Source organism: Gallus gallus, chromosome 17 (genome assembly GCF_016699485.2).
Source record: "Gallus gallus isolate bGalGal1 chromosome 17, bGalGal1.mat.broiler.GRCg7b, whole genome shotgun sequence".
Taxonomy (NCBI): Eukaryota; Metazoa; Chordata; class Aves; order Galliformes; family Phasianidae; genus Gallus; species Gallus gallus.
Window position 1 is genome coordinate 10,981,440 of NC_052548.1, and position 19,576 is coordinate 11,001,015.

General features: G+C 38.9%; 2 protein-coding genes across 16 annotated transcripts; one reads left to right on the forward strand and one right to left on the reverse strand.

Moving 5' to 3' along the window:
* Positions 1-945: 945 nt before the first annotated feature.
* Positions 946-10,126, reverse strand: FBXW2 (F-box and WD repeat domain containing 2). 11 transcript variants are annotated; one of them, XM_046901694.1, is made up of 8 exons: positions 9,606-10,126; positions 8,899-9,138; positions 7,927-8,436; positions 6,206-6,400; positions 5,349-5,482; positions 4,645-4,731; positions 3,965-4,134; positions 947-2,478 (listed from the first exon to the last, which is right to left on the reverse strand). In XM_046901694.1, the coding sequence occupies exons 2-8, from the start codon at positions 8,954-8,956 to the stop codon at positions 2,190-2,192; spliced, it is 1,443 nt and encodes a 480-aa protein (XP_046757650.1). In that variant the 5' UTR covers positions 8,957-9,138; positions 9,606-10,126; the 3' UTR covers positions 947-2,189. The 11 variants fall into 11 exon arrangements, with proteins under 11 accessions (NP_001007843.1, XP_046757650.1, XP_015134869.1 ...); NM_001007842.2 differs by lacking the exon at positions 8,899-9,138 and having other exon boundaries at positions 946-2,478; positions 9,819-10,126; XM_015279383.4 differs by lacking the exon at positions 8,899-9,138 and having other exon boundaries at positions 9,693-10,126.
* Positions 10,127-10,179: 53 nt separating this feature from the next.
* SLC2A8 (solute carrier family 2 member 8) lies at positions 10,180-19,278 on the forward strand. Of its 5 annotated transcripts, NM_204375.2 has the most exons (10): positions 10,180-10,393; positions 10,593-10,752; positions 12,251-12,457; positions 15,062-15,161; positions 15,318-15,529; positions 16,090-16,233; positions 16,792-16,900; positions 17,389-17,562; positions 18,654-18,799; positions 18,961-19,273. In NM_204375.2, the coding sequence occupies exons 1-10, from the start codon at positions 10,335-10,337 to the stop codon at positions 19,096-19,098; spliced, it is 1,449 nt and encodes a 482-aa protein (NP_989706.2). In that variant the 5' UTR covers positions 10,180-10,334; the 3' UTR covers positions 19,099-19,273. The 5 variants fall into 5 exon arrangements, with proteins under 5 accessions (NP_989706.2, XP_040504860.1, XP_040504859.1 ...); XM_040648926.2 differs by lacking the exon at positions 17,389-17,562 and having other exon boundaries at positions 18,961-19,278; XM_040648925.2 differs by lacking the exon at positions 16,090-16,233 and having other exon boundaries at positions 18,961-19,278.
* Positions 19,279-19,576: the final 298 nt, after the last annotated feature.

Below are 19,576 nucleotides of genomic sequence, written 5' to 3' on the forward strand. Positions count from 1 at the left end.
GCCAGCCCATTTATCCAGTATGCTGAAGTCCCTCAGAACAGCATCCTCTCTTCCTTTGCATAATGACTGTTTCCCTTCCCATAGATTCTTCCCGCACCTCCAATTTAGTATTATTGGAAACAAGCTGAGAGTGCACTTTGCATCATCAAGGTTACAAATAAAATGGTTAACCAGTCCTGGTCCCTAAAAAACACTACTTGTTGCCAGATAGATTTCTTATCGATAATGATCACTACTGGAAGTCCAGCCCAATTTTCATTGATCTTGCAGTCCAGATATTCAATCCTAATTTCATCAATTTGAATATAACTTTTTTTTTTGCATGTTCCTGTCTAAACTGCTCCTGAGAAGGAGAGTAATGCCATGTTCTATAGGTGGTCTGTCTTCATGTGCCTCCTTTAAGATGAATTACTGCACCAATCACACAGAGTGTAATTACATTTACCTTAACAACTTCAAGTTTTCTGTTTCATATAGCTTTTCTTCATTTCTGAGTCAGATAGCAAAAGCTGTAAGAGATTGTTATGCATGCCCCAACTGGCCTACTTTAAATAAAGAGCTGTGAATGTGGCTTCTACTTGATAAAATTCCTTTACTACAAACATTTTCAAAGTAGGCTGGTGTGAATAAAGGTGGAAAACTGGGTACTTAAGACTTCGGCCTTGTTTTCAAGAGACACTGCTCCACTGTGACTTCATGTAATTCCTACCACACCACTCCAGTATCGATTCTTGCATACCAAAACTTCTTACACTGGTGTGATTCATACTAACTACCTTTGGGAAACATGGCCTCTGTTCATTACTACATAAGAAACTAAGTTTCCACAAGTGCTGGGAGCCACAAAAACAACAACAAGAACCACAAATAAATGCTAATGCTAGGGAATTTTATCTTTTCAAGGACCAGAGCCAATCTTTCTGAAAAATCTAATTTTCAAGTTGTGTAAAAACAGAGACGAAGGGGAGATTTTATTGTAAAGAAAAAGCAAAACAAAATCCCTCAGTATTTCTGAAGTATAGGAGTTGAGATTTCATAGATACATCTTTTAAGTACATGTTGAACACCACAAAAGTATGTGGAGTATTGCTACTCAATAGTTAATTCATCTATACCTCAGGTCTCATACAGCTGATGAAAATAAAAGATGTTTTCCTACTCATCTTTTTTTCAAATTTTTGATTTTATTTTTTATTCTTTATTCTAATGATGTGCCATTCACATTTGCCTGTTTTTCAAATGTAGACGTAGCAATTAATATAATAATGCACTTAAAATAACTTTAACTTTTTGGAAAAAGTGTATGGCTGGTAGGCATCATTTAATGTAATTATTCTTGCTGTAGGGGTTGAACATCACCCAATTCATTTCATTTCTATCTACCTGAGAACTAATTTGCATTCCCACATAATCAGAAATGTGGACTATAAAAATACTGATCAAACCATTCTGAGTGAGATAACCATCAGCAAATATGACAAAATACTGTCAGAGGACCTCTAAGATTAATTGCTTTGGCAAGCTCTATCAGATAGATGAAAAGTAGGTTCACTCTGACTGAGGAGAGCCTATATTGGCACATTCCTGAGTTTAAACAAATTATTATTGTTAGCATCCGATTCTATTTAAATAACTCTGTTGATTACTCAGTTTCAAAGGTTAAGTATTTAAAGCTTTCATAAAGAAAAGAACTTTTTAGAAAGTCATTACTGGGGAGAGAAAAGATCTACTATGTTCTCATTCAAGTTGAACAAGGAGCCATGCACTGTAACCAGTACTTGGTGTTACACGCACAAAAGCACAAAAGCCTATTCTAAAACAGTAGCTCCACCTTCTGTTTCAGCAACAACAACAACAAAAAAAAAAAAGGGCAGAAATGAGGTCAAGCACTATTTCATTTTAGACTTAATGGTGGATCTGAATAGTTTTAACTTCACAAGCTATGCATCAGAGCCCAAACAGGTACGCTTAAATATGAGTAAAGAGAAATTTAATGGTGAATACTATTAGCATGCTCTGTTGTATTATGTCAAAACCAATCCGTTCCCAAATGCCGAAATAAAATCAAGTGATTGTGCATTGCATGATGATACCATTAGATGTGCAACTTTGGTTCATGCAAAGTTTCATTTGATGGACACATTGCTGATAGTCCATATAATCCTGAAGATTCTGCATATGTAATCTTTTCAGCCATGTTCTTTCCATAACACCAAATGGATACTGTGGTCTGGCATACTGGTGGCAAAAACCAAGCCTGTATCGTTTTGACCATTTAGTCCATTTAACCAAGACATTTCACCAGCCAAAAAACTTGACCCTCTCTTTGATTTTCTATACTCTGGTAGAGGCCAGCGGCTTATCAGTTCTTCTGTCCTCACGTCCATTATATACAGGTATCTATTATCAAACAGTAGAGCAAATATCTCTCCAAAGCCTAGCAAGGACACATTTGAGAAGTCAGAAGTCTTGATAACCCTAGAAGATAAGACAGTACTGTTAGAAACTCCATCGCTACATAGTCATGAAGTTGCATTACTAAAACAAACCCTTATGTGTCTATAGAGAATAAGCATCTAAACTCATCATTTCTAAATTATTCAAGAAGAACTATATGCAAATTTTTCATATTAAACAACTGAACTTTTATATCAGGCCTGTGCTTCCAGTACTGGCTTTCTGCATTCACGACAGACCATTCTAAATGTAAGTAAAGGGTAAAGTTTGAAATGGATTCTGCAAAGCACAACAGAAAAAAAAGTCTGCTCCCAGATATACACAAAAGAATAGATGTACTTATGTTTACTGTAAATTTTCACACAGATTTAATGTCTAAGTGCCTTTAAAAGGTGTAGCCTCTTACTGGACCACTTTTTTTAAAGCTGGGGAATAAAGTGTAAAAATGCCATCTTGTGACACTATAATAAATCATTCAAGATTGGTACTTAACAGAATGCTGCTTTACTGACCCTTAGTGTAAATTAAACATATCCATCTCAGGGAGAAAAAACCATGCATATTAAATCTACTATACATTTGGGAGTTTTTGCTTCATAAATGAAACTTGAACAGAAATTGAAAAGAATAAGTTTTCCACAGCTGACTGAGCATTTGACTGTACAGTTACATAATGCACAGAACTGAGGCACAAAAACATATCAATATGAAAATCTGTTTTTAGCAGTGAGTGACTACCTTTCTCTTTTGAAACACGGGAAGGTAAGCTAATAGTAAGAATAACTGAAGAATTCCATCTTAGAAAAAGCACTTCTTTTGGAGTTGATCTTCCTGTAGCAGGCACTCTTCAAAAAATTCCAGCCACTTCAATTAAGTGTCTGCTAAGAGTTCTAGAATACTTTTTTTTTCTTTAATAAGTTAGAATCTTTGATGTCACCACAAAGATTGTTACACCATTTCCAATAGATATGTCACACTTTTTTTCTAAAACAGAATATTTTATCCTTTTTTGCAATCATAGATTTCACTAACATTCCACCCCGTTATTCAGAATGACAGATCTCAGTTCAGTAGTGCTGTAAGGAAAAGGTCTTTCTAATATCTTGTCCCACTGAATGATTCCCAGAAAAGGCCTTCTGCTTCACTACAGAGCAATTCCCAATTCCCATAGCAACATTAGCTTCTTGTCACTGCAGTTTTGTGTTCAAAACTACAGCAACGCAGCCTGATTTAAGTCTATTTAAAAACTCTAAAGTTCATGTATTGAAAATATGAAAGAGGGCTGGCTTGTGGCCAGAAATCAAAACAGCAATGAAATGGCTGGTATAATAAGAGCTAAATTAGAATGAAACCTGGCAATATTTGTGAAGAATGATGTGTAAAGATTTTTTCATCAAGATCCTTTTGAATGACATCTAAAGCATTAAAACTAACATACTACACTTCTTATTTTTTTAAAAGTACGCCTTGAGAATAAATTCTGCACATCTTAAGCTGAAAGATTTACCTGACAATATCATAGCTGGCAAAATCCCACTGGTATAATCCTAGTGCTGAACTGCACACTATGTATTTACCATCAAAGTGCAATCTGGGCTGTAGAGAGATGCTGCGATCTTCAGAAACAGACAGTGTTTTTAAACACTTGCAGTTTATTTCCCTTCCAATAGGCCAAATCTAGAATTAGAAAACAGTTTAAGACCATAAAACACTCAAATTATAAACTATTACACAAATTAAACAAGACTTACAGTCTCTTGTAAAGCAGCAGGTAAATGTGTGCCTGTTTTTCAAAAACATTTATCTTCTTTAATATGAACATCAGTTCTATAACTGACTTGTAACACATAGCCATGAACTATTTACATCCAGCATCCTCCAACCCAACAGTTCGCAAGAATAGCAGTATTTGCAGTAAGTGTCTCACTGACACGTAAGCATATTAGGCATACAATAAAAAACACTTATATTTTGAATTTTATTATATATATTGATCTACCATTTGATTCTAAACATGAAGGAAACCAGTGAATAGTTAGCTTCCAAAGAGTTTCTTGTCTTGTACATATCTTTAAAAGCAAGGACTATGAGAGAAAAAATCCTGTATTATTTCTGAATCAGAGAAGCACTCAAGTATTCTGCTCCCTTGGGTATTGCAATGATACATGTACGATATATGGTACATACCTTGATTTCATACTTATCTGCACTTAAAAGAATATAATCCCCAGGACTATGCATAAGAGATTTGACTTTGCACTTCTGCAAAACTACCTGTAATTGAAGGATGTAATGACTTATTTTGATGCTGTTAACTAACCAAGCATTCATTTGCATTGTCCATTTTGTTACACAAGAATACACAACACAAATGGTCAAAAGTAATACAGATGCTTTCAGCACCTAAAGGGAAACTACTATTTACACTTGCTTGTTCCTACTAGTGAGAACTTCAAGCTAACACATGTACTTCTCCAGAATTCTGCCCTCAATGCACATTGCAATTTCTGAAATGCTCATGAGTGAAATACCATTTCTAAACTTCACAGCACTTTTTATGCCTAGATTTTGGTTATCATGATCGTTAATTTTCTACATAGTTTTAAAAGTAGCTTTCTTTCTGAACCACTGCATTTATTTCATCTTTCAAACAAATGCTGATTCCTAGTATTATTCCAGCCACTTCAGAACAGAAATCTCTTCAATCCTTTGAAAGGTTTAGTTACAGCTTTTCTTTCTGTTTAAACATTATTTTGCAATATCTACATTTCCTGATCTTCTTCAGATTCTACACCTAGGGGCAAGACTGGGATTAGAAAATAGAAAGTTAGAACAACTTGCAAACTTCATGCAAATATTTACCAAGATTAATTAAAAAACAATATTCCCACCTTAGTGACCCATTCTGTGTGTCCAGTAAGGGTATTCAGGCACGTTCCTGTTGATAAGGCCCACACTTTCACAGTGAAGTCTGCAGAGCCACTGACTAGAACATCAAGTTCATCATTGTAGTCCACACTAAAAACTACAAGCAAAGAGCATTCTCAAAAGTAGCAACAGTCTCTGTGTATCTGTTTTCCTGTGATACTGTAACTAGGTCAAAATTCACTGACTATTACAGCTTTAACTGTTGCTCTTCAACAGTAGATGTAAAATATTACTCTCTATTTGTGAGTTTACACTGCAAAATTACCAGCTGTTTGTTCAAATTAAAAAGATGAAGATCATTGGTTCCATTATGGCTGGATTACGTTGAAGTTCCTATCCTAATAGTTCTAAGAAATCAATGCCAGCAGGATTATTACGATTGATACATCTCATTACTCGTGGAGAACAGACCGACAGTTGAGTTGAAGATATTCTGTAGTAGAGGACAGAATTAAGACAGAAATGCAAACAGAGATCCCCAGGCTCAATTGTGCTGGGAATTTAAAGAACTCCCACTGTCATGTGCTCCCTGTTAACAAGTGATAAACAGGGTATGCATCTTTTATTCTAGACTCTAAGGCACTAAATCACCATGATAGTATTGTTTCTACACCCACAAAACACTATATGGCTATGCTTTGGTGTTATTCAAGGGTAGACAGATCTAGATCTATTCTGGCCACTTCCCTCCCACAGTGTGATCTGGGACAGAGTCTTAAAAATATACTACTGTGGACAAAGCTAACTTAAATTATAATCTGTTCTATGATGGCATATATTACTTGACTGATGAAAATAAAATCTGAGACATACAACATACCTGCACCAGTGTGTCCTCTGAAATGCTGTGTCTTTGCCCCAGAGCTCCATTCCCAACAGGCTACTGTGTTATCAAAAGAGCCCGTTACAAGTTTTTGTTCATCAAACTTCACTGTAGCACAAGTGTGTGTCTGGATACCATAGATGCACTGACCTGTGCTTACATCCCACAGTTTTGCAGACAAGTCATCTGATCCTGGAATATAAAACAACATGATAACTGAAAACAAATACTAAATAAAATTACTACTCCTCCATGTATGTATTAATTACGGAATTTTCACCAAATCTCTGAAGAGAGAAACTCCACAACCTCTCTGAGCAGCCTGTGCCAGTGCTCCATCACCTGCACAGTAAAGAAAGGTTTCCCAATGTTCAGATGGAACCTCCAGTGTTTCAGTTTGTGCCCACTGCCTCCTGCCCCATCACAGGGCACCTCTGAAAAGAGCCTGGCTCTGAACTCATTGCATCCTCCCTTCAAGTATTTATATATATTGATAAGATTTCTTCAAGCCTTCCCTTCTGTAGGCTAAATAGTCCCAGTTCTCTCAGCCTTTCCTCAGAGGAAAGAATTAACAATCTAAAGATGCTAGATGTCTCCCAGTTTCTCCACACACTTTTAGAACCTTCTATAGTTTCCAACATCCCCTCTATTTGGAAGTGTCTACTGAGAAAAATACCTGGAAGTTTTATACGATTAGATCACATCCAAGTTTGTAGAGCTACTGACTGTACTGCAAGCTTTTCTTTGTTTCATGTAGGAAAGGAGCCCATCCAATCTCTTTGTAGAGAAAGATGAAAAGACAGCAGATGAATACCTGGCCCTTTCACCTGCGTTTCCTTTCTCCACCAAAACTTATAATAGTAACTCAAGTTTGCTGGTTTTGGAGACTGGACAAAAATCCTAGATGCTTCCACCTTTTTTCCCTTTTGGTTTCAGCACAGAAGTATGCAGCTTCCCCGTAAGGTTTGACAGTGCCGTTTCCTTTGTATTTTCCTTCTCTGGTTACTACTAAAGCGGAAAGACTGTCCAGAGTCTAGTTGCGGGTTTCTAGTAACCACCCTAGTGTACCAGAAGATATGGAGGGATAAGTATTTCTGAGTTCACACTGAAATCTTGAAATCTGCAGTCTTCAGGAAGGAAGCTGAAACCATCATTGCAATATGCATATCAGATTAGTAGCAAGGCTAAATCTAGTTTACAGGTATTCATACAAGAAACTAGATCATGTTAAGAACTGGAAGTGCTTAAGAATGTAACAGAGAAATTATCTTCCTGCCAGGAAGACAGACTTTTCCTGACACAGCTTGAGGCTACAGTGACTACACGGTGAGACCAAACTCCGTTTAACCTGAATGAGATCACAGATATCCTCTAAGAGGATACCTAACATAAATGTACTTCTCAAATGAGCTTGCTAATCTGAAGAACAATATGCAGCACTGTAACCATCTCTTCTTTTAACCAATAAATAAATTGGTCTCGTGGTTGTTTTTTTTTTTTTTTTCCGCCCTATTAAAATCTTTAGTGAGCTTGATAGCATGCCAGATGTTTCAGAAATTGGGAAAAAAAAAAAAAAAGGTGAAATGCTTTAAGCTGAATTTCCATGGTGAAAATAATCTGTCTGGTCAAGAAAAATCAATTTGTCATTAATCAAGTGCAGGAGCTGGGGGGGGTAGAGATAACAAATAGTAAGACTCCAGGTTTTCTGAACTTCCTACCTGTGCACAGAAGACCATCTCTATAGTAAAGTGCATATACTCTGGCACTGTGTCCAATTAAAGAGGATGTCTCAAAGGCTTCATGGTCCTTCAGTTGCTTCATCCTTAAAATAGCCTTTAGGTAAACCTTCTTCCAATGCAGAGGATCCTGAACAGAGTCATCTATTTGCCAACCCAAATTCTTACATGCAGTTTGCCACACCTCTGTACAGGCACTTATAACCTTATTCCACTGCTTAGAGACGAGGCAACATGTGAGTAAGGTGTGAGGATCAAGCCATTTTAACAGATAAAAACTAAGTTCCAGTGGAAGAAGTTTGAGGAAGTCCCTCTTGAGAAGAATCTCTAGATTATTGGAGAGATGCCTGAGCTGGACTGCTCCACTCAAGCTAATCAGGTGATCCAGAGTTTCATTTTTCTGCAAGTCCGTCAGAGAAAGAAATGTAATAGAAATGTTATCAAGCCATGCTTCAAAGTCCTTTTTCTCCATAAGGTTATGCAAAAATTTACCTGCGGTACATCAAAATACTGTATTAGTTCTGTTCAGAAAACAAGGTAAGCATCACATCATTATTACTGGTACATCAGTATTTCAAATGGCATGTTAAAGCACAGACTGAAGTGACCAATCACAGCACAAAATATTCATTAGGTTAGTATGAAGCATTCACACATACTTTGAACTACCGTTTGTCCTACTTAAGACTTAGAAGTGAGTTGTACAAGACAGTGCATGCTAGCATTCACTATGAATGTTTACATCTTTCATGTAATGAGTTACCATTTTCACATTCTGAATCCAGTAAGAGTTGATTCAAGTTTTAAATCTACTTTAGTGAATAAATGCTGTTTTACAGTTTACTTATCATTTAGTTGAAAAAAGGAAGAAAATAAAGCATAAAAACAGAACAATAAGAAGCTAATTACTGAATGAATGCAGACTCTTGTTGTAACTACTTCATAAAAAGTTACCTGCTTTGTGCTTAAAGAAGATACAAAGAGATGTCTGGAGAATTGTGTTGAAGGACATGTAACCTCTTTTGTGCCTCCTTGATGTCTTTTTTTTTTTCCTTATAAAACAAACTCCCCCTCTCCCCCTTGCTTTCTCAGTATATTTCCAATGAACAGGCCTGTGAAACTGACAGCTTGAAAAGCTACCTCTCAAACTATGTGACCTGTATTTATTTTTATATGCTGTGGCATCTCAAGTTCCTACAAGAGGCATGTGCAAATGATTATAAAGATGAGCATGGGACAAACAGTTAAAAAGCCAGATTTATTTTCTGTGGGAGATCTCATTCAACACATTAGATAACTAACTGAATTTAATTCATAGAATCTCCCAAATCAAATGAATTGGGGAATCTGAAGGGGAGCTCATATACGTATGCTTATACCTTCATGGAGTAAAACCTTGAAGTACATCTCTGAACATGACACAGAAAATTATAGAGAAGTAGTCTTCACTACGAAAGGCTACAAATGTAGAGAAGTATTACTTCTTGATAATATCTTAAGAATAATACCTTAAAAATAATCTTAAGGCCTTCTTAATTAAATACACAGAAACAGCTGCTCCTATCATGTTAGAAGTTCATACAGTAACTTTTACTACTAACAGAACTTAAGGGCTTTCTTCAGCACATTCGGCAGACTGTGTTTGCCACTCTAATACGCACGTGTTTTCCTAAGAACAAGCAATCTCTAACTGCAGCCAGTGCCATGTGCACGCTGCTCCACGCGTTATCCGCAACCGCTCCACTCACGGCCGCTCCCGTCCACCTCCGCTCGCACAGAGCACGGCGCAGCCCGGAGACTTCCAGCGCCTTCCGCCCACGCGCTGCACAGCCGTCGGCGCCGCCCACACGGCTCCAGTGGGCCGCGGCGCTCACCTCAGGTAGCGGCCGGGCGCGCAGCGTCCCTCAGCAGGCAGCCGCCGCGTCTCGCACGGTCCTCCAGTGCCCGGCAGGGGCTGGGGCTTCCCCACGGCCATCGCTCCCACAGCAGAAGGACGGTCTCCTGCTACTTCCGCAGTCCGCGCCGCAGCCTGCGGGAACCCACGGAAGGCTGTCGCCCTCGGACAGCGATGGGAGCCTCGGTCACCTCCGGCGCCGGAGGAGGGGCGGGGCCCCTGCACCGAGCGAACCGGTCGTCACCCCAAGGGGAAGCACTCCACCAAAGCTCACGACGCTCCGTAGTCAGGCAGCTTCCGGCGCATCCTCCAAACGTCACCGCGCCCCTCTGCTTCACTTCAGCCGTTTCCGTCTGAACTGGAGCCGTAAAGCGCTGCGTTGCTTCTCTGCGTTCGGCCGTGCGCGGGTCGGAGCCTGCCCTTTGGGGTGGCTGCTGCCGGCCGTGTACAAGCAGCAGAGGTTATTCGCGCCGAGGCGCCCTCCTGCGGCCGGGACATGGCGGCAGAGGAGTCCCAGTACCTGCTGGCTCACCGTACTTCGGACGCTTACCTGAGGTGAGGTGGCGGGCCTGGGGGCAGCCGCGCTGCGCTGGAGCTCGGCCGCTGCCGATTTCGGTGGCACGGGAGGGAGCGCGGAAAGTGTGACATCTGGGTCAGAACCTCCATCGGGTCCATCTGCGCGTTAACGGCCGCATCTGGGGCCGGAGCCGTGAGGTGGCAGCGGCATGATCCTTGTCGGTATCTTCCACCTCAGAGTGCAAAACAAGAAGCTGTACCTGGCCACGTTCGCTGCTGTCCTGGGACCACTTAGCTTTGGCTTCGTGCTAGGCTATAGCTCACCTGCTATCCCAGAGCTGAGGAAAATCGACAATCCGAAATTACGATTGGACAGCAATCAGGCATCGTGGTTTGGGGTAAGTTTCTGTATGATACATTACTCTCATGATTTCCCCTCGTGGTGTCAAGAAGATACTGTTTACATAGAATCGTTAAGGTTAGAAAAGACTGCAGCGATCATCAAGTCCATCACCCTTGTGCATGTTCCTCAGTGCTGCATCTTAAGGCAGTCTTAGTCCTCTTAAGAGTGAATATAAATGAGCATCATGATAATGATTTTTTTTTGTGACCTCAGTGATTGATTCAGTTTTTTTCCTAAGTAATGCCATTGTACTCTGCTAACTCTCTGCACATATAAATAAATGCCCTTATTTTTGTAACTTCTTTTTTGATGCCAAAATGTTTTCTGTCAACTTTTAATCTCCTTAATTGAACCTGTCAAGGGACCACAGAAAATCAACTTGTGAATAAATTCACATAAATTGTGAATAAATCCATTGACATAGGGAATATCAACTTTTGGGATACAGGCTGGACTTCAGGTTATTAACGATAACAGTCTTAAGCGCTTTAAAACAGTTTGGGAAGCCAGTTTGTTGATAAGAAGTTAATGTTTATTTTGTTTTTCAAAACACCTGCATGCATTTTTTTTTCAGAAGGCTGTTTACTTAAAAGAATTTGTAGTGTGTTATTTATATATCTATATAGATAGATAGATAAGCCTATCTGCTTATAAGTCTATATAATAATAATAATAATAAGCCTATATAAGCCTATCTATCTATATAGAAATAGATGTGTGTGTGTGTGTGTGTATATATGTGTATATATATATATATATATATATATATATATATGCATATATATATATATCTCCGTGGAATCATAGAATAATAGAATCCTTAGATTTGGAAGGGACCTCTGAAGGCCGTCTAGTCCAACGCGCTGAAATGAACAGGAACACCACAGCTAGTCTCCAGGGATGAGGCATCATCCATTCCAGATGGAATGCTGCATCCAGATTACTGCATCCAGATGTGGAGTCCTCAGTACAGGAGAGACATAGACCCGTTGGAGCGTGTGCAGAGAAGGGCCACAAAAATGATCCATCGAATGGAACACCTCTCCTATGAGAAAAGGCTGAGAGCTGGGGCTTTTCAGCCTGGAGAAGAGAAGACTGTGAGGTGATCTGATGGCGACCTGTCAGTATCCAAAAGGGAACTACAGAAAAGAAGGGGACAGATTCTTTAGCAGGGTCTGTGGTGATAGAACAAGGGGAAATGGCCTCAAGCTCAAAGAGAGTAGATTTAGGTTAAATATAAGGAAAAGATATTTTACAGTGAAGGTGGTGAGGCAATGGAATAGGTTGCCTAGTGTTGTGGTTGATGTCTCTGTCCCTGGAGACTTTCAAAGCGAGGCTGGATAAAGCCCTGAGCAACCTGATCTAGCTGCGATGTCCCTCTTCACTGCAGGGACTGTTCACATCCAGTTGGACTGGATGGCCTTCAGAGGTCCCTTCCAACTCTAAGCATTCTATGATTCTATGATACGTATTTTTTAACTTGTTTTTTGAAGTCTATAGTAACATTAGGAGCTGCTGCTGGAGGAATACTGGGAGGCTACCTTGTGGATAAAATTGGGAGAAAACTGAGTCTGATGCTGTGTTCAATACCATTTGTCTCTGGATATATAGTTATTATTTCAGCTCAGAACGTCTGGATGCTTTATTTTGGACGAATACTAACTGGCTTAGCCAGTGGAATTACTTCACTTGTTGTTCCAGTAAGTAGAGTATTATTTCTGGTCGTGAGGTGGCTTGTTTGTTTAATTATTTGCTTTTAAGGCTTTTCTATTTGAGCATTGTTATTCTGTAGTATGAGTATAGGTGGTTTGGGAGTAGTAACTGAGTAATTCTAGCAAAGGCAGCGGATTTAGAATAAACTGATTGTTAAAGAGTCATATTTTGCATGTTTTTAATAATGATGAAAATGTTAATTAAAAAAATTTTGCTTCTTCTAGTAGCACTTCTGTACTATGCATTCTTATTACAGTGATATGATCATTCCGATTTTTCTTCTGTCTATTCATTGATAGAGGAGGGCCATGACGATGATCAGAGGGCTGGAGCACCTCCTGTAGGGAGCCAGGCTGAGAGCTGGAGCTCTTCAGCCTGGAGAACAGAAGACTCCAAAGAGACCTTATAGCAGCCTTCCAGTACCTGAAGGGGGCCTACAGGGAAGCTGAGGGAGGGACTTTTCTATAACAGCAGGTAGCAACAGGACAAGGGGAAATAGTTTTAAACTGGAAGAGGGTTGATTCAGACTAGATATGAGGAAGAAATTCTTCATGTGAAGGTGGTGAGACACTGGAACAGGTTGCCTAGTGAGGTTGTGGATGCCCCCTCCCTGGAAGCATTCAAGGCCAGGCTGGATGGGGCTGTGAGCAACCTGGCCTACAGGGAGGTATCCCTGCCTATAGCAGGGAGGTTGGAACTAGATGATCTTAAAGATCCTTTCCAACCCAAACCATTCTGTGAATTTTACAGTTACTTCTGTTTATATTCTGCAACGGTCTAATAATATTTATCTCTTTAAATTTTGTATATATAATAGTAAAGACCTAAGATTTGCAATTAAACTACGATCACTTATAAATCCTAGTGCAATGCCAAGTAGAATCGTAGAATAGAATCATTTGAGTTGGAAGGGATCTTTAAAGGTCGTCTAGTCCAGTTCTCCTGCAATGAACAAGGACACCTACAGCTAGATCAGGGTGCTCAGAGCCTGCTCCAACCTGACTTTGAATGTCTCCAGGGATGGAGCATCCACCAACTCTCTGGGTAACCTGTGTCTGTGCTTCACTACCCTTATTGTAAAAAACTTTTTTCTTATATCTAGTTTAAGTCTCCCCTCTTTTAGTTTGAAACCATTTCTCCTTGTCCTGTCACAGCAGACCCTGCTGAAGAATCTGTCCCTTTCTTTCTTATAGCCCCCATTTGGATAGTGAAAAGCTGCTATCTGGTCTCCCTGGAGCCTACTCAGATGTAGCGACTTCTGCTTCCATTAAACTGTTATCTTTAAAATATTAACTTTTCTCATGTATTTAGAAATATCCTTGCAGTAGTTTAATGGAAATAATTTGTGCTTGTTTTCTTTTTCTGGTATTATTTGACCTATTGGGTCAAACTGAGGGTTGGAACTAGATAATCGTTAAGTCCCTTCCAATCCCAGCCATTCTATGAAAAAATTCTTTTGGATCTAGCAGTAGCATTAAGTAAACTATCTAGAATTTTAGTATTTGAGTTTGTTTATTTTCTGGTGTTTCTGCATTCCTAGCTTTTGAAGTAAAAAGTGAACTGAAACATAAAAGAGAAGGAAGTCGCAACAAAGTACAGAATAAATGCTTATTATCAATCTAGATACTTTAAAACTAAACAAAAAATTGGGGCAGTGGGATCTAAATGGTAATCTTGTGCAACTTTTTCCATTACTAAGAGCTTTGCTATGTAGTCTGTTAAAAAGCAGGCAGAATTCCTTCACAGATATTAACACACATGACTGCTTTCTCTGTTTCCTGGAGTTGGGCTCTTGAGTTTCCTTATGTAAAGGTGTTCATGTACAGGTTATCTGTGAAAGATATATATAACTGCAGTGACGAGGGAGAAGAATGACATATGCAATACTGTGGTTTTGTAGATCTGAATTATTCTTGAGCTAAGGAATACTTATTTTCTTTTGGAAAGAATACGAATATTAACTTTAGGAGGAATTGTATATGGAAAAAAAAAATGGAGGAGCATTTCTGTTTGCTCTCTGCTGCTAATCTGTAGCTGTTGACTTAGGATCAATGCATTAAAAAAAAAAAACATTTGAAAAACTTAAGCTGACCCCAGATATTGGATGAGATGTGATGCCTGCTGTTCATATTTGTTAAGAATCATTAATTTTGGATTTTCTGGAGAATGAAATAATAGCCAGTCTTTACAGTGAATTAAAAAGTTCCAACTTAGATTTGCAAAGACTTTTACATGTTGCTTGGGCTATGTGTTTCTGCAGACTGTCCCAAGCACCAGAGTGTTTTGCAATGAGGTATTTGTTGTTGAATATAGCTAGCAAAGGAAGCCCTTACTAATGCAAGTCTCTTTATCTGTTGGATCCTTAACTGACAGCATCAACATTCTTCTTAGGATCTCCCTTTTTCCCTGGTTTTTCATAATGCTAATATGTATTTATGAGATGCTACTATTCTACCCTCCCCATTTTACTGAGGCTTTTTTTGAGGAGAGTTTCTAGGAAATACATCTTGTTTTCAGAAATGATTTATTTCTCTACTTCTTGATCCTACATTGGATTGAGGTAATTATTAGACATTTTCTCCCTGTTTTAGGTATATATATCGGAAATATCTCATACAGATGTTCGTGGTATGCTTGGCTCTTTTGTCCAGTTGATGGTGGTGACTGGCATACTTGGAGCCTACATTGCAGGTATTGGAGTTAGGTCTCTACAAAAAAGAATTAGTATACGTAACTACACTAAGGAATTGAAAGCAAATGTCAGTTCATTTATACAAACATTAATTTTGTTGTACAAACCTTAAATCTTTTGTAGCTGATGTTTTGGTTTTCCTTTTTGTTGTGCAGGATTGACACTAAAATGGCACTGGCTGGCAGTATTATGTTCTTTTCCACCATGCGTAATGCTTTTGTTTATGTTGTTCATGCCTGAAACACCGAGATTTCTGCTGGATCAGAAGAAACGTGCAGAAGCTATAGCTGCTTTACAGTTTCTGCGAGGACCATACGTGGACCATGAATGGGAATGCAGGCAAATTGAAGCTAATGTTGAGGAGGAGGTGATGAGAATCTGATTTGCACTAAAGACAATAAGTCTGAAAGTATGCAGTGTAATTAAAGGGTTTTTATAGTAGCTTAGTTAATAGCCTTTTCCATGGTGATCCAAACCTATTTCCTCACAAATGAACTTAAGAAGCAGTGAGATTCAAATAATCTTTTTTCTTCTGCCTTCCAGATGCAACTGCTATCAGTGTTGGCTGTCACTGGTATGCATGAGTAGCAGTTGGGCTGATGATCTTACTGTGACGATAGATGTGTAGTAATTGAAGTTTTATTTCTGTAAATTACTGATTCTTTCATGTTAACTTTCTCTGCAAAGTACCATCGATTTTTTTTTTTTTTTTTTTTTTTTTTGTCTCTAGAACCTGAGGAAAGGCTAAAAATATTTTCCTGTAGTTCTCATCCTTCAAATGTAAACACTTACTACTAAGAAGTTTAATTTTGTTGAAGAGGGGTGAAAAACTCTTTGAATATACTGAAATGTTCTGAGGATTTTTATTTTTTGTTGATTTAAAATACTATTTTTTTCATGGAACCATTGCATCATCTTTTTTAATAGGGACTAAGCCTCTTTGAATTTAAGAATCCTTCAATCTACAGGCCACTTCTTATTGGTGTGATTCTGATGTTTCTCCAGCAAGTAACAGGCATTAATGCAGTTATGTTTTATGCAGAAACAATCTTTGAAGATGCAAACTTCCAGGTAATCAGAGTGTGATGTCAAATTTCTATAGTTTCAGCTTAGTTGGTGCTGAATAATTACAGAATATGTAACACACTGACTTGATATTGATCCTGTCTGCATCATAAGTAACAGAGTTTGAGTGTTCATGGTTGTCTTCTGTTTTAAATTATAGATACCCTCTTAACTGTGTTACTCTGGCATACATGAATGTTACTGGATTTTTTTTGTGGGGAAGTAAATTGTGTCTGAAACTTTGATATGGATAGAAATCTTTATTATAGTCATCCTCATAATGTATATATTTTTAAAATACAGTTACAAATTCAGTGCTTCAGGAAAAGTCAGACACTAGGGGGAAGTTGTGGTTTATAAATAACTTACTAAGATACCAATATGTTATGTTAATTAATGTGGATGTCTTTATTATTTTATTTTTATGTATTCCTAGATAATTTATGTTGTACAGTTTTTCTCATTCCAGAGTTAAGAAACAAATGCATCTGTAATGCCTGATAAATGATCCCATTATCAGCCTGAAAGACCAAATTCTTCTCCCTGTCTCCTACTTTATTTCAGGACAGCAGAATGGCTTCTGTTGTTGTGGGTTTCATACAAGTATGTTTCACTGCTGTGGCTGCACTTATCATAGATAAAACTGGAAGAAAAGTGCTGCTTTATGTGTCTGGTAAAATAACTTACTTTTGTTCCATGAGAAGAAATATGTAGAGTACCAAAAAGTGTTGGAACTACTGGGGGAATTAAGTATTACAATTTATTTATTTCAAGTGCTTTGTTTTGTAAGTGGATTATAACTGATGGCTTAAAACCTGATTCATAAGAGAACATGGTCATGTTATATGTACTTTGTAGGCTGAACTCCTTGAAACTACTTACAGCTATCTTTTTGTCTTTTTACCAGGCTGATTTTTACTTTGGACAAATGATTGATAGTTGACACATTGCACACTCAGTAGTAATGACTGCTGTAAAGACTGGTTTAATTTGTGTGTGGAATGACTGACGTCTTTCATTCTTGTTTAGGCTAATGTTTATTTCCAATAACATATTTTTAGAAACACTTCTGCTAGAGCCTGCATATCTTGCATTTAGCTCTCAGAAAGAAGAGTACCTAAGCAACTATCATTGACAGCTTAGTTATTGCTTACTTTTCAGGGATGATCATGGCTCTCAGTACTGCGCTGTTTGGGTTTTACTTTAAAATGGTCCTTCCAAATGGGAACAACTCATCAAATACTGATCTGTGGTTCACTTTAAATTCAGTAACTCCAGGAACAGATACTAGACTATCCTGGCTTGCAGTGGTAAGCCTAGGACTCTTTGTTGCTGGTAAGTAGAACAGGCTTCTAAGTAAATATTTGTCAACGGTTTAAGGGCTGGTCCGGCCCGGTTCCGCGACTAGTGGGGCGGCGGGATTTCGCAAAATCCGTGCCTCCAGGAAGGGAAACGGGGGACCCCAAAATAATTAAAAACAGCGGCAATGATCTGAGGAGAAACAAACTAATTTACTAAATATAGTATCAGAATGTAAGATAACACACTATTATACAATATAAAAAAAACAATAATTGAGAGAGAGATTGTCTGAGAGCCAAAGGCCTTATGCTAGTACTGAAGCCTTGCGTGCAGTCGGGAGCAGCAGTAGCGAGCCGATCTGACAGGGAACACGGCGAGACGAGAAGAGAGGGGCTGAGTCAGATGACCTGCGCCCTTATATCTGTTCCCTTGAGCAGGAATGATAACAGTACTCAAAAAGGCTCTTGGGGAACGTAGTTCTTCTTTTCCAGACAGGTACCCGGAACTAAAGCATTTGCTCTTTAACTCCCAGTACACTGCATGATGTTGTGATGTGGAATACTGATAACCAAAAATCATAAAACCATGACATTATTACATGAAACTTGGACTTTCTGTTGAATGTGACAGACTTGTTCCATTTTTCTCACATTGTTGAAAAAATGGAGCTATGTTTGACACAGCTTTTTAGTGTATTTGACAAACTGATGCTGATCATTCACAACCTTTGTGATAAAGCAAGAAGCTAAATAGTTAAGCCAGTGTTCTGCAAAATAAATTTATACCTCCTTGTGTTGATACTAAATAGTAATTGCTCAGGTTGAATAACTTGACAGCCACTAATGCGAGAAAAAGGTCTCTGGTAGTATCTAAGCCAAACTGAATTCTGTGATAAATCACGACAGCAGCAAGTTAGAAACAAAATTAATTTTTAAGTTGACTACTTCAGAAACTTATTAAGAAATCTTGCTTGTTAAGAATCCTTATGCTTAATTTGACTTAAAGTGCGCTAGCGGTTAGCATGCTCCCCTAAAATAACGTACTCTCGTAGCATTGTTTTCCTGACATTCTCCCCTTTGAAATATACCTAACTTGCAATTATTTTCTTCTTTTTGTACTGATAGGTTTTGCCCTTGGCTGGGGTCCAGTTCCATGGCTGGTAATGTCTGAAATCTTCCCACTTAAAGCAAGGGGTGTATCAAGCAGTGCCTGTGTGTTAACAAACTGGGTTATGGCCTTTCTGGTGACCAAGGAATTTCACGATTTTATAGTAAGCACCATAAATCAAAATCCAACACTTATTTTTATATAGAAACCTATGAATGATGCTCCCAATACAGCGTTGGGCCACAGTCTTCTTCAGCAGTATATACAGATTGTGGTTGTAGGGTGGTGACTTATACTGCTTTTGTTGTTTTCTCCCTGCCTTAGGGTTTCTTAACATCCTATGGGACATTCTGGCTCTTCTCTGCCTTCTGCTGCCTCAGCGTGACTTTTGCAGCCTTTTATGTTCCTGAAACAAAAGGGCGGACCCTGGAACAGATTGAGGCGTACTTCAGGAAATCTTAAATCTCAGACTTTTGCTGATATGAAACCTTTACAACATTATTGGTGGTGCTATTGCTAAAACTAACTGTAGCATGTGGTAGAGAGTCACACAACTTCCTATACAATTGTTTTAATGAATTTTGTAAAATCTACCTTTTTTTCCCCTCCCCCAAAAATCTATAGGAATTTGCATGCACTTGATTATCACTGCATACTCTCTGTAGTATATGTTCCTTGTGTAGGTCATGGACATAATATTTTTTGCAATGCGCATGCGCCAGGCCCGAGAACGCACGGTACATATACAGTGCGCAAGCGCCACCACGTAGGCGTGACTGCGCATGAGCAAGGGCCGAGCGGGGATTGCGCATGCCCCAGTTCGCACACTGGACTGCGCATGGGCCAAATCTGAGAAAGCGCTGAAAATGTGCCAGCGCCGGGAGCGTACTGCGTATGCGCTACCTTGGAGACAGCACTGAGCATGCGCCAGAGCCGAGAA

What these genes read in the sequence shown, in the direction of transcription:
- FBXW2 (XM_046901694.1), bottom strand. Translation starts at nt 8,956, where the DNA reads ATGTCCTTCAACACAATTCTCCAGACATCTCTTTGTATCTTCTTTAAG. An exon ending in CAGATAAGTATGAAATCAAG is followed by an intron (nt 4,135 to 4,644) that starts GTATGTACCATA and finishes TTCTAATTCTAG; the next exon opens with ATTTGGCCTATTGGAAGGGA. An exon ending in GCCAGCTATGATATTGTCAG is followed by an intron (nt 2,479 to 3,964) that starts GTAAATCTTTCA and finishes CTTATCTTCTAG; the next exon opens with GGTTATCAAGACTTCTGACT.
- SLC2A8 (NM_204375.2), top strand. Translation starts at nt 10,335, where the DNA reads ATGGCGGCAGAGGAGTCCCAGTACCTGCTGGCTCACCGTACTTCGGAC. An exon ending in ACTTCGGACGCTTACCTGAG is followed by an intron (nt 10,394 to 10,592) that starts GTGAGGTGGCGG and finishes CTTCCACCTCAG; the next exon opens with AGTGCAAAACAAGAAGCTGT. An exon ending in TTACTTCACTTGTTGTTCCA is followed by an intron (nt 12,458 to 15,061) that starts GTAAGTAGAGTA and finishes TCCCTGTTTTAG; the next exon opens with GTATATATATCGGAAATATC.